This window comes from Achroia grisella, unplaced genomic scaffold (assembly GCF_030625045.1).
Source record: "Achroia grisella isolate CSIRO2021 unplaced genomic scaffold, CSIRO_AGI_Agris_v1 utg1086, whole genome shotgun sequence".
Classification (NCBI taxonomy): Eukaryota; Metazoa; Arthropoda; class Insecta; order Lepidoptera; family Pyralidae; genus Achroia; species Achroia grisella.
The window spans coordinates 2340560-2355648 of record NW_026712572.1 but is presented as its reverse complement, the minus strand read 5'-3'; the positions used below and the strand labels follow the sequence as shown (position 1 = coordinate 2355648).

The 15089-nt window shown below is 32.7% G+C and overlaps 1 protein-coding gene across 1 annotated transcript in view; it reads right to left on the bottom strand.

Moving 5' to 3' along the window:
* LOC131842960 (thyroid transcription factor 1-like) overlaps positions 1–15089 on the bottom strand; it is a 58122-nt gene that overhangs the window by 42238 nt on the left and 795 nt on the right. The window contains exon 2 of the mRNA XM_059191539.1: positions 620–819. Coding sequence (XP_059047522.1) covers positions 620–819 — 200 coding nt within the window. The remainder of the gene's footprint in view (positions 1–619; positions 820–15089) is intronic.

Genomic DNA, 15089 nt, shown 5'->3' with positions numbered 1-15089 from the left:
TGTAACTGCAAAATTAATGTTATATCTATATTTCTATAATATATATGGGATATAGTTACACTTGTAACACAACTTATGGGTTGCCATCTCTAAGAACTGCTGCGATGAGGCTATCCAGACAGGGTTACCAACCTTTGATAGGTTACATAATTATTTGGATTATATCTCTGACGGCTTCTAAGATATCTATCGCTTTAGTAGACCACTTTACACTTCCTATATTAGGTTCGATTATCGCACGGTACATAAACAGTTTTTTTTTCAGGAATGTTAGTGTTTTATACGTAGATATTATTGTACTTACAAAACAATATATATTTTGTTGTTATAATTGTTTAGTTTGAGACTAGACGGCACAGTTTAACACGTTGAAGACCGCATTTTTTTTTTATTGTTAGTTACGTATATTATTTTTTAAATATGTTTTTAGTGTACTTGAGATAGATATTATTTAACACCTAAATTTATTTCAATTAAAGCGCCCACGGGTGACCCTGTCCCAACGTGTTTTACTTTCGTTGCGTAGTGACCCACCAGTGGGTATTCGGTTAACGTGTCAAATTATTCTGGATCATTATGCTGAAAATCCCAATAATAAATGAACATATCGCCGACTCACTGGCAAACCTGGGGTCGTTCGAGGCGGGGTACCAGCCGGCGCCGCGCATGTCCCCGTAGTGGGGCAGGTCCGTGGGCGCGCAGCCGTAGCCCTGCACGGGCGCTCCGCCGTACAGCGGGACCGCGTACGGGTTGCCGGCCATACCGCACGAAGCAGCCGGTCCCAGGGGCGAGTTTATACTGCTCCCAGATGAATTTGATCTGAAAAGAGGTCAATAATTAGTTTTATGTCTCTACTATATACCGACATTATTATTATTACTACCAGGAAGGGTATTATTATTACTTTGTATCTATATATACACTAGCTGTATTCAGCGTGGAACTTAACTTTATTTTTCTAAAATAAAAGATTATTTTTAAATAAAAGTAGCCTAAGTTACTTATTACATCAGCTATCTGCCAATAAAGGTCCCGACAAAATCGGCCAGCCATTTCAGAGATTATCCGGAACAAACGGACAGACAGTAAAAATTTGTAAAAAATGTTATTTTGGTGTATGTACCGTATTTATATTCATATGCATGTAGTAAAAGACGGTTATCTCAATATTACAACAGACACTCCAATTTTATTTAAATATATGTATAGATTATATATTTCCCTTTTTACGGGGGTAATACGTTCAAACACGCGTGCCTTAGCCAAGCGTGGATGAGTTTAAACGTTATATAAGGATGATGCATGGGATGTAGAAAGAAAATTCCTTACGATTTGTGTTGAGAGTGACGGCTTTTTGTAATAGTTCTATTGTAGAGGAGTGGATTTGCAACGATTCAAATTCAAATTCAAAATATCTTTAGAATAGAATAGAATAGAAATTCACGTCAGTTCGGAATGATTTCGAGATCAGAAGAACTGGCAAGAAACTCAGCTCGTATTTTTTTTAATGTTGTACATATTTACAATAATACTATTTCATTTAAATTCAAATTTGGGAGAATAGAGTGACCACCAGCATATGCTATATAAAAAAAATCAAAAAATCTAATCAGTGTTCGCAACCTGAACAGACCAGTCCCCACAAGCAGCACCCGTTCACGAGTATGACGGATGAGCCAGCCATCATTGCACTCAACCATATTAGAGGGAGCACATCGACCCGGCCCACCACGCCGCCACAAGTTTGAACTTTATAGCGAGCATGACTGTTTCAAGTTACTCCACTACGTCATTTATATTATTTACAGTATAAACTGTACCAATCACAGCAGTGTATTTGCTGAGACCTCTTGGTATAATTCTTGTGGATGACAGAACTATGGGTACTAAATGGATGGTGTGTGCTTTCCATTGTATTTTTTAGTTCTATTGAATAATCTATATACTTCGTCAATTATTTATTAATCATTGGTACTTTGTATATTTATTATTGTTATTGTTATTAACATTTGAATATATTTTTAAATGTTAAATTTATATAATAATCTTGAATTTTAAATGCGATACAATAATGTATTTTTATTATCACTATTATTACCAGGAGGGTTATTATTATTATTATCTATTAATTTATGAATATTTGTACATTTTTTAAAATATTAGTTTTATAATAATTACTAGCCCGTAGCTTGTCTCGCGTTAATTTATCCCCTTAGGGGTGGAATTTATCAAAATCCTTTCTTAGGGGATGCCTACGTCCTAGTAGCTTTGTGCATGCAAAGTCTCAGCCTGATCGGTTTAAAATTTCAAACAAAGTTCCATACAAACTTTCTTCCCCTATTTTATCCCCTTGGGGGTAGAATTAATCAAAATCCTTTCTTAGCGGATTTCTACGTCATAACATCAACCTGCATGCCAAATTTCAGCCCGAACCATCCAGTGGTTTGGGCTGTGTGTTGATAGATCACTATGTTAGTCAGTCACCTTTGAGTTATATATATTTAGATCTTGTATTTTAAATTCGACTCAACATTCATTGTTAGGAATTCATAAAATAAATAAATAGACAGCGACTTGTACCTACTAAGTTAACTGCATTGGTACCTCAGCCTAACGTATTCTTTCAGCGAAATAGCTTGCTTATAAGCTACGATGTACAGCAGTAAAGTTACTGGGAACAGAGCGTGATACCTTTAGGAATAGAATAGAAAATCATTTATTCAAATAAACTTACATTGAAGCACTTTTGAATAGTCATCACATTTTTTTTAATCTACCGCTCATTCGAAAACTGTCTTATCACAAGCAGAACGAGGATGAAACTTGTGTGTTGCTCTTTTAAATAATTTTATTCTTACTTTACAATTTAAGTTTAAGTGTGTGAATACAAACTACCGATTAGCACTAATTCAATAAAATAATCAAGTGGAAAATATATGAAATGAAAACTATTTCAAGCATTGTACGGACGTGACGTTTGTGGACCTGTTCATGTATATAGACGACGAATACTTTTCGCCAACCATTATATTATTAAACATTCTAGTTATATAAAAGAAAAAATTTGATAATAAAAAACTACAGCGTGCATCATAGACAAATATAACCAAGTTAATATCGATACAGTTAGAGGTGAAGTGATTAAAGTGATACGTAAAGGAGAGTTGTAAACTACAATAGGTTCGAGAACTTTTTTGGGACCGAGAATATCTCCAATTCGAACTTCTAATTTGTAAATAAAAATTGTTCTAACCTATTTAAATTGAAGAACTGTATTTGTATGAACGTTTAATTTAGATAGATAGATATAGTCTTTATTCATCAATTACAAACACATAACATACATGAGTTACAGATAAATACATGAATTATCTAATAAAAGAAATGTAGGTGACTTTATGTACCTCAAAAGTGAAGAGGCAGCCAACTCAGCATAAAGCTACAGATAAATCTGCAGCTCTGATATTCTATTGGCTCCTATATAGCGTATCAAATAGCCCAGTCTTATATAAGTAAATATATTTGTATAATATTATAAACACGAAGGTTTGTGAGTATGGATGTTTGTTACTCTTTCACGCAAAACCTACTGAACGGATTTTGATGAAACTTTACAGTCATATAGCTTATAAATCAGAATATCATAAGCTATAAATTTCGCGCAGGTAAAACCGCGGGCACAGCTAGTATTAAATAAATAGGCTTTAAATTTACAGCACAGCTTGTAATAAATGAATATAAATAAAAGTCTATCAAAATAAGGCACAATCGATTATTTCAGATTACCCTGATTTTGCTTTAATTTATTAATTAATCACTCATAACCAGTTCACCCAAATCTCCCACACAGCATAATGACAAGCCAACGCTGGCAGCGCCAGGCGCCAACTCGTCACTTCCGAACAATAGACAGCTTATCTCACTAATCCCTATTTACACAATTTAATCTCCTTGCCCTATCCTATAGGCCCATCCACACAAATTCACTTGAAAAAACCGTCTAACAGCGATTCTGTACCATAAAACTAAGCATATAAGGATTAACACCATCATTTTTCGCGGCAAAAAGTAACGTCGACGATAAAACAGCCCCGAGCCGCCATTACGATGTTTGATTTGACAAATTGAGTTTTGACAGGGCGGGAAAATTTCGCGCGCACCGTTTTAGGTTATGCCGTTTTAATTGAGGATAATTTGGTTTCGTTCGGGTTTGTTTTCTTATAATTCGGGTGACTGTTTTGTTAATTTAATTGGTTGTGGTTGTAATTAAATTAGTTAATAGCCTAGACTAGTGTAACTAAATTAGTTACAAGTAATTTAATTACGAATTGTTTGTTTTAAATTAGAAATAAAATACATAGGTATTGCATATTAAGTACATAGTAACATAGAAATAGAAATGGTATGGTAAAAAATTCATAAGAACCTAATTCAATTGATTTTCTTAACATTCCTAGAATAAAACAAAGTATATTATTATATCTTATATCTTTTAAATTACGCAGAAAATTTCCAGGGCCGTAAAATACTTAATAAAAAAAAACAGATTTCAATGCAGTTTCCAGCAACAAATAGACTGATTCAAGAGGAAGTTTTTCTATTTATTTACAACAAAAATATCTAATTATTTATATCAGTTGACTCGTCCTTATAACACAAGCTCTGCTTAGCTTGGGATTAGATGGCGCTGTGTGAATTGTATAATAACCCTATTATTATTAACAGCGGATTTATAGAAGAATGAGAGCAATTCTTTCACTGTTTGAAAGAAACGTTATATCAGAGTGACAGTCTATACATTAAGCTAAAATAATACACAAAGTGTTTTAACAAACAAAGTAATAACCACCCGGCCGAAACCGGAACCAACCACAAGTGGTAACCTACTGTTAATAATACTGCGGTTATTGATCTGAAACTACGGAGCTGTCTATAGCGCTGTTTATATTACTTGAGGATTACTACTGTTCATCAGGTAGCCCATAACCTGTTCGGCATCAGGGATCGTAAAAAAAAATTAAAGCACACCCTACTAAAAATCAACATTAGGTACAGCGGAGAAAAAATGAATAAACGCGCTGCCGTCATAGCCGACGGGAGTTCGAAATAATTACGTCAAACGACAAACATCTCGGAATGGAAACAAACATGGTATCTAATTTAAATTCATGCACACGTACCATACCTTCTCGACAGAAATTTACATAATGGTTTTTGCTTACTAGCAATTTGAGTAGTTTCACGCCTACGCTCAAGAGGGCATTACCGTAATACTGAGTACCTGACTTTGCACCGAACAAAACTATATTCTGATACGTTTTGTAGCCCGCGGTTTCACCTCAGAATGTCTCATTATAACATGAGACATTCTAATAATCTCACTTAATAGATATACATAGACAACATAATATACATAGAAAACATACTGTACATAAAAAACATAATATACATAGAAAACACCCAGCCTTATAGAAACAATCATACTCAAAATTACAATTGTTTGCACCATGTGCGGAATCGAAGCCGCGACCTTTAACAGCGAAACTGTGTGCTAAACCGCTCAACCACAGAGGCCGTCGGTGTCTAGATGTTTAGCACTAGATATACCTACATCTATACAGTACAGTGCGTCTATACATCTATACATATAAATAAAATTGGAGTGTCTGTTTGTAATATTGAAATAACCGTTTTTTATTACATGCATATGAATATAAATACGGTACATACACCAATATAACAATTTTTTACCATTTCTGTCTGTCTGTCTGTTCCGGCTAATCTCTGAAATGGCTGGACCTATTTTGACGGGAATTTTATTGATAAGTAGCTGATGTAATAAGGACTAACTTTGGCTACTTTTATTTTAGAAAATTAAAGTTAAATTCCACGCGGACGAAGTCGCGGGAACAGCTAGTGTAAAAAATATAAAATTATAAACTGAACTAACATTATTAAGAGGAAATATATATTATTTGGTTTGTAATGGATGAACTCAAAAAATACTTCACTGATTTTAAATATTGGGATTGCAAACAAAGTTACTGCTCGCCTGACGGTAAGTGCTAACCGCCACTTAAATACCTACTTTAACTACAGACTATCACGTTATCACGATTCACCCGTGATGCCACTCATGCGATGTCATTTTTCTCTTCTTGTAATTAAAGGTTTAACCGCCTTACTTCCGATGGTCGCGGGTTCGATGCCTCGTACAGCACAAACATTTGTAATCATGAGTATGATTGTTTATATCAATTTGGGTGTTTTCTACGTAAAGTATGTATGTACGGAAAAAATATATATGTAATAAAATATATGTATTTGTACCAGTTGTCTAGTACACATAACACAGGCTTTAGCTAGCTAAACTTAGGTTTAGATGGCGCTGTGTGAATTGTCCTAAGATTATGATTCTTTTCACGATTGTCTCATTATCTCAGCTTTTGTTGGCTTTTATGCTTAGTGGCATATACCACACTTACGAGCCGAAACGAAGTAAGTGGTATGTTATTATTATTATTATTCAACCGAAGAAAGAAAACTGCTGGACGATGGACATAAGCGAAACTGAATTTATATTATTCGGGGTCAGGTCTAGGGGTAACAGACCTCTAGACCTGGTCTAAGCTACAGTGGGTCAGATAGTAACTAATATATCCATCTAGATATATATAGAAACTTCGTCTGTATCACATTCTTATAGCCTCTGTATTATACTGATGTATAAGCTACATTACTGTAACGTTTAATCGAAATCCCTTTTGTAGTTTTTGCGTTAAAGAGTAACAAACATACATGCAAACTCAGAAGCTTTCGCGTTTATAATATTAGTACGATATCTGTTCGTACAGAATAATAATAGTATCCCTAGACAGCTAAGCAGAACTTGTGATGGATAAGTATTAGATAAGTAATAAACAAACTTCGATTTTTTTTTAAATCCACACATAGAAAACTATCAGTCATAACAATCATACTAATAAATACAAACATTTGTATCGTGCAAGGAACCGAACCCGTCAAATATAATACATACATAGGTATACTAACGAATTTTGTAATATCCGTAGTCCTTGACCCTGTTATATTAATAAAACCAAGATCATGTAACCAAATCCATGATTGATTGCCAGTCACATAAAAAAAAGTTATCCTTTTGCCGCGAAAATATATTTAGTATGTAGGCATATATGTAGACAGAACAAGATGGACTTATAATATATGTACATAAAAAAGAACCAGATCGAACAATCATACTCATGAATACAAAAGTTTATACCGTACAAGGAATCGACCCCGCAACCGTCAGGAGGAAATTGCTAGAACACCGAGGCCCTCAAAAGAAGCATACATAGGTATACTATTGAATATAATATCCTTGGTCCTTGATCTTATTATATTAATAAAACCACGGCCACATAACCAAATCTATGGCTGTATATTACCGCTTCCTATCACCTTGTTTGCCAGTCACATAAAAAAAAAGTTATCCTTTTGCCGCGAAAATATATTTAGTGTGTAGGCTTATAGAATATAATACATACATAAGTATACTATTGAATTTGGTAACATCCTTGTCCTAGATTTTATTAATAAGATTACGTTCATGTAACCAAATCTATGGCCGTATAAATATTACCGAATATACAGCCATAGACACGTTGTTTGCCAGTCACATAAAAAAAAGTTTATCCTTTTGCCGCGAAAATATATTTAATATGTAGGCATATAGACAAGATGGTCTTATTTCACATAAATTGTGGGACACAAATATTTTAAATTTTAATATTTGCCGTGTCCATAGATGACTGTGTGTTTACATATTTGTACATTAAAATATATTCAACAATGACTATGATGTTTCTTCAAGTGCCAATCTCTCTGCTGCCAATGTGTCTTTCGTGTTTTAGGCTAATTGGCGCCGTATGACACGATTACATGATGTTTTATCTATAATTATAATGCCATGACACGTGTATGTTTTTTTTAAGTAATTAAAATGACAGAAATGCTTTTTTTTCGGACTACTCTAATGCTGTTGAAGAAAAGGAAAGGAAGAACTTATGGAACGGCTGAAGGCAAACTCCCGCCTGACGGATACCACTTTAGTCTGAGGGCACCGCTAGGGATTCTAAGACCTGTCGTAATTTCGATCCCCCGATTCGTTTGAATTCAACGGGGGATTGATCGGAGCCGAGGAAAACTAATCACGTAATAATAAAGTATTAATAATAACTAAGTAATATTGAGATATTACTTTAATCCTTATCAAATCAAATGAAAAAAAAATATGTAGGTTATTCATATAGGTCTATTATAGACTTATGATATGTAAAATCTATCGTCAGTTCGAACTGACGGTAGACGAATTGGCAAGAAACTCAGCTCGTATTCTTTTCAAATCGTCACCTTGCGAAAATATCTCTGTCTGTGTGTCTGTCGCGCTACCACGCCAAAACTACTGAATCGATTTGAATGAAATTTAGTACACAGATAACCAGACTATCTGTGTACCAAATTTCATTATCATCACCCTGACAAAAGCACTTAGACCACATTTTAATGCGAAAAAATTGTCGTAAGGGGTAAAATAAAATAGAGTACGAAAGTCTGTATCGAAATTTGTCATTTTTAAATTTAGAACAATTACAAGAGTTATTTAAATTATTAACCGGGTCTTAACACGAATATTTTATGGCAAATAAGGGTATTTACCTCTGTATATTAAACACGAAAGTTTAAAAGTAATAATTACAAACTTTCTCGTTTATAATATTAGTAAGATGTGCATAAAACACAATCAATATTAGAAACTTTTGTTGATATATTCCACTCCATATCATTATTATGTTGTTTTCTATGTATATTATGTTTGTATTTACAAAAACGTATATAAGTGTTTATATCAGTTGTTTAACTTGAGACTACTAGAGCTTCATGTCGCATAGCAACTCCTCCCAACCAATCTTAAGATAGGTAGAATCAGAGAACGTTGTGAGGGTAGAGGTAATTTTATTGATATACATAAATAACTATACAAGAGATAAATATATATGCATACAATATAAATATTGTAGGAATTAATATGTTTTAAAACAAAATACAACCGAAATTCGCTATTGATTACCTTTAATTAATTTAATCTTTATAGAGACAAGATTTGATAACCTAATGTATAGAATTAGGTTATCAAATCTTGTCTTTATAAAGATTAGTCGTATAAATATTATACATGCGAAAGTTTTGAGTATGGATGGATGGATGTTCACTTCACGCAATAATTACTAAACGGATTTTCATGAAACTTTACAGTAATATATCTTATAGGTACATCAGAAGAACACACGGGATACACATTGTACGCAGTTAAATCCGCCGGCAAAGCACTATTTTTTTTATTGGATTGTTTGGGCAATGGTCAGATACCTGAAATCTGTAGCACTGTGACCTACATAGATCTATTGTGCTCGCCCTTTTTCAAAGTTCGCTACCTAGGCCCGTCAGAAACAAGAATTGAATGATATTCTTAGGAGCGATGGTTTTTATCTCCTCGGGAAAGAGTGTAAACTTTCCAAGGGAGATATTTCGTTTATGCTTGAGTGGGCTACAACCACATAGGATGCGTAGTGGCGTTTCCTCTTCAGTTTGGCAGAATCTGCAGATTTTTGTCGTGCATAGGCCTAGGTAAGCCATATACTTGTTCAACTTGCAGTGTCCTGTGAGGGCCCTAGTCATCATGCGTATGTTGTTTTTACTCAATAGGCAAAAGCACTAGACTAGATGTCTAGAATAAACTTTACTTTTTGATTTGATTGATTTCTAATGATCTGTATTACAGGTTGTAGATCTATTTTGGACACCAGCTTCTCACAACAATTGATTGTAATGGTAAATCTATGTATTATCTAAAATACTATATGTATCTGTTCCCAATGTGTACAGTGTTTATGAGGAGAAATAAATAAAATATTATTATATTATTATTACCTAATATCAATGTTAATTTCTACCGTTCAGTTAATTTCGTTTCATGTATGTATGTAGAAAACATACAAATTTTTCCGACTCTTGAAATTATTTACGTATCTTCATTGGATAATTTGGAGAGATCTTGACAAGTTGACCAACAGTCATTGACTCTACATTACGGTTTCGTTACATAAATTAACGACGTTGTTCCTACCTATGTTTTAAGTACTTCACTCGTCTACTCACTCGACATTTTACGCTCAGTTACTGCCTTAATTTACTAGGTCACCAATTTAGCATTTAGCAATAATTAATATATTTAACAACGTTAGAGAAGAGCCCGTTAAACTATTTCAACAGTCACTAAAATCAATATCTTTAACTGTAAAAAAATAATTACGTTATTTAACCGACGGGTAAATTTTAGACGCTGTAACTTGCCACAACGTTATATTCTTAGACTTTTTTTCGGACTACTCTAATACTGTTGGGCGCAGCTATCCTTTACAGCTTCACCGGATACATGGTAGGTATAGATATCTATAAAATATTTGTATTCACACACTTCAACTTAAAAATGTGACGTAACAACAAAATTATTTAAAAGAGCGACACGCAAGTTTCCTGCTCGTTCTTCTTGTGATTAGTAAAGAAGTAGAGAAAGTAGTAAGTATTACTCTTTCGCTCTTTCTAGTTATGAGCTTTCCAAATAATAATAATAATAAACCAGCAAAATCCGAGAAAAAAAATAATAATAATCTCAGGACAATTCACACAGCGCCATCTAGACCCAAGTTAAGCTAGCTAAAGCTTGTGTTATGGGTACTAGACAACTGATACAATTTTTTTTTTTCGTAAATACATACATATTAAACATAGAAAACACTCAGAGCAATACAAACAATCATACTCATGAATATAAATGTTTGTACCGTGCGAGGAATCGAACCCGCGACCATCGGACGTAAAGCGGTGTACCAGACCGCTAGACCACCGAGGTCGTCAAATGAGAGGTAGATTGAAAAAATGTGAAGACTATTCAAAAGTGCTTCAATGTAAGTTTATTTGAAGAAATGATTTTCTATTCTATTCTATTCTAAAACAGCAACATTTTCAAACCACGAAACGTAATCAATGATACGGTTTTCTCATTTTATATAATTAGAAAAGCAAATAATGTGACAACTCAGCTGGTAGTAAGTGCCAACCGTCGCCTATATGAACAATATTACAACAACAGTTGTCGTTGTTTAGTAGTTAAAAGGTAACTAAGAGATAGGCATACGCATTAAAAATATTAGTATACAATATACTTATTACTGGTTACTTTCGATATTCTACTAATTTAGATATTTATTTAACACTAGCTGACCCGCGTCTGCATTCTGCAAACGTTGTCTGCATCACACTTACGTGACATATACATATAGTTAGGTATATGTCGCGCAATTTACATAATATTTTTTTAAATTATATATTGTGTTATTCTGATGTATGAGCTACTATATATAACTGTACATACAGTTACTATATATACTGTACCTACAGTTTCATCACAATCCGTACATTAGATTTTGCGTGAAAGAGTAACAAACATTCATATATACTCACAAATTTTCGCGTTTATAATATTACTATCTACTCGCCCCGGTTTCACACGGGTGAACATGTATTATATATATAAACCTTCCTCTTGAATCACTCTATCTATTAAAAAACCGCTTCAATATCCGTTGCGTAGTTTTAAAGATTTAAGCATACATAGGGACAGATGGCGACAGCGACTTTATTTTACTTTGTTTTATACTATACTAGCTACTCGCCCCGGCTTCGCACGGGTGTACATCTATTAAATATATAAACATTCCTCTTGAATCACTCTATCTATTAAAAAAACCGCTTCAAAATCCGTTGCGTAGTTTTAAAGATTTAAGCATACATTGGGACGGACAGACAGCGACAGCGACTTTGTTTTATACTATGTAATTATTAATATGACCATTAACATGTTACAGGTAGAAACTTCAATAGCAAAGCAAATATCACAGATCTTATGAAAAAATTAAGTGCATTATATATATATATATATATGAGGCAATACAAGCCATTTATAGATAGAAAAACCGATTCAAATATACATTCTGTAATACCGTTTTTAACGGTTAAAACTTAATCCGATTATCGATTATTTTTGATGCTTTTAAAAATTACTGTATCCACATTAATTTTAATATTACCGGTTAGTTCCGATATTCTACAGGTTTTACGGTTTATTTTAAGATTTATTTAATATGACCATTAACATGTTACAGGGAGAAATTTCAATACCAAAGTAAATATCACAGATCTTATAAAAAAAACTAAGTGCTATTCTTACTAATGCTATAAAGACGAAACTCTGACAGTCTGTCTGTCTTTTCACGCCGAAACTACTGAACCGATTTAAATTAAATTTGGTACGCAGATAGTCCAGACCCTGAGAACGTAAGCAACTTTTTAATTCGAAAGAAGGTGTAAAGGTTATATGAAAGTATCATCATTTTACGCGGAGGAAGTCGCAGGCACTGCTAGTTAAATATATGAGGCAACACAACCTACTTGTAAATAGGAAAAACCGATTCCAATATACAATCCGTAATACCGTTTTTTTAACCGTTTATACTTTCTCCAATAATTTTTGATGCAGGAAATTAAAGTCAAAATTTAACAAGAGTATTATTTTTATTAGTATTTTGCGAAAGTATATGTCACTTCGTAAATTAAGAAACTAACAGTAATCCGCGAATTGGTCTGCCTTTTATAACGTAAAAGAGAGCCTTTGTCTGTTCTCGTGAATATACCTAGGTGATTTAATTTGTATCTACGTCAAATTCACAAAATCCACATGAAAAGATAACCAACAAACATACAGCTAGACTATCGCATTTATATACACATTTTTGTGTTTTAGCGGTTTAGCACATCGCCTTACTTCCGATGGTCGCGGGTACAATTCAATGTACAAACTTTTGTATTCGCAAGAATTGTTTGTATCGGTCTGATTTCTTTTAATGTATATTATGTATGTACAACAAAAATATATAAGTATATAAGTTGCTTAGTACCCATAACACAAGTTCTGCTTAACTTGGGACTAGATGGCGCTACACGTTGTCCGCGGTTATTATTATTCCTTTTTCTGCGACAATTATTGCTACAAACTGTTATGAAATTACTGAAATGTTTTTATAATGATTTATTTAAACCTTTAATTTGATTGCTTAATTCTATTATTAACTTAAATTTAATTTAATTTATCTAAAATAATAGATTTTTCTGAAATAAAAGTAGCCTAAGTTACTCCTTATTACATCAGCTACCTGCCGTCAAAATCGGTACAGCTATTTCAGATATTAGCCGGAACAAACAGACCGACAGACAGACAGAAAAAAATTGTAAAAAATGTTATTTTGGTGTATGTACCGTATTTATATTCATATTCATGTATTAAAAAACGGTTATTTCAATATTTCAAACAGACACTCCAATTTTATTTATATGTATAGATGTGAAAGTTAATAAATTTAATATTAATATTAACAATAATACATTGGAAATCAAATTATGACGATGTGAATGTTTATTAACGAGTCACGGATATTAATTATAAATAACTGTACGTTGGTTTCGATGAAATTTGCAAATTATTACAAAATTAAAAATATTAAATAATTAATCATTCAGACTGATGATTACGCATAATGTTTTATAGTTAACTAGCTATTCGCCCCGGCTTCGCACGGATGTACATGTATTATACATATAAACCTTCTTCTTGAATCACTCTATCTACTAAAATAAACCGCTTCAAAATCCGTCGCGTAGTTTTAAAGATTTAAGCATATATAGGGACGGACAGACAAAGATAGCGACTTTGTTTTATACTATGTAATGATGATACGAAAAAAAGAGAAATAATATATTTTTATCTGCAAACAATTGGTATTGTAGTTTACCATATCCGCTATTAATACGGTAATATTTTATTTTTAATTTAACATAGACTCAATTTGAAGGCAAAGATATCCTAACTAATAAAAAACTACCATTTCTGCTTTATGTTGTTGGGCTAGATTTTTTTTTAATTTAACATAGACTGAATTTGAAGGTAAAGGTATCCTAACTACTAAAAAACTACTATTTCTGCTTTTTGCTGTTAGAGGTAGATTTTTTTTTAAGTAATATAGACACAATTTGAAGGCTAAGCTAGTTAGACGGAAGCAACACTAGAGTTATATCACGACCAAGAACAGGTTTTATTTAAGACCATAACTGATGGATACTATTTTCATTAAAGGAACAGTCAGCTGTTTGACATTCAAAAATAAAAAAGGCGGGAATAAGTACTCTGTATTATTTCCGGTGAAACATTCCGTATCTAGTATTTATGAATATCGTTATACACTTATATCCGAAGTTAATCTTAATAAACTAAATAAATGACAATAGGTTTTAATTCATAGATATAAGGTTTTAATTCTTAGATATCTAAGAGTAAAAACCTTATGTCTCTGAATAAAACCTTCAAATCCACTTCAACTATTGTAATGCTTTGTAATTGTAACTAAATAATATTTTTTTTATTTGGAAAATATTGTAACTGCGTTAAATATAAAATGGTGTATGGTTTGTTTAATTAGGTATTTGTATGTTTTTATCAACAAATAAATAATTTAACAATTAAGTATTGGTAGGTAACTATTTACATAAACAAAAAAGAAGCAAAAAGTCCTTGTCATTTGTATTTATGAATAAGTTTTCCGTAAAGCTGATCGCTATTAAATCTTTAGTTGTGACAAATTTAAACTGTTGTAAAAAAATATATGATCCTAAAAATGTAACAGACTTGATAGATAAAACAGCAATGCTGTTCGCAAACGTATTCTTTTGTTTAATTTTATCGTTTTTTCAATATTATATTAAATATATTTGGACCTATTCAAAAACCGTATAGTCTACGTAGACTGGACTATATGAACCTAATTATTGTTAAGTACCACTAGTTTCGATATAGTTTTTATAGTTTATGATTAAAAAAGGGACGAATTATTTTTCTTTTTAAATTATAATTTTCGAAA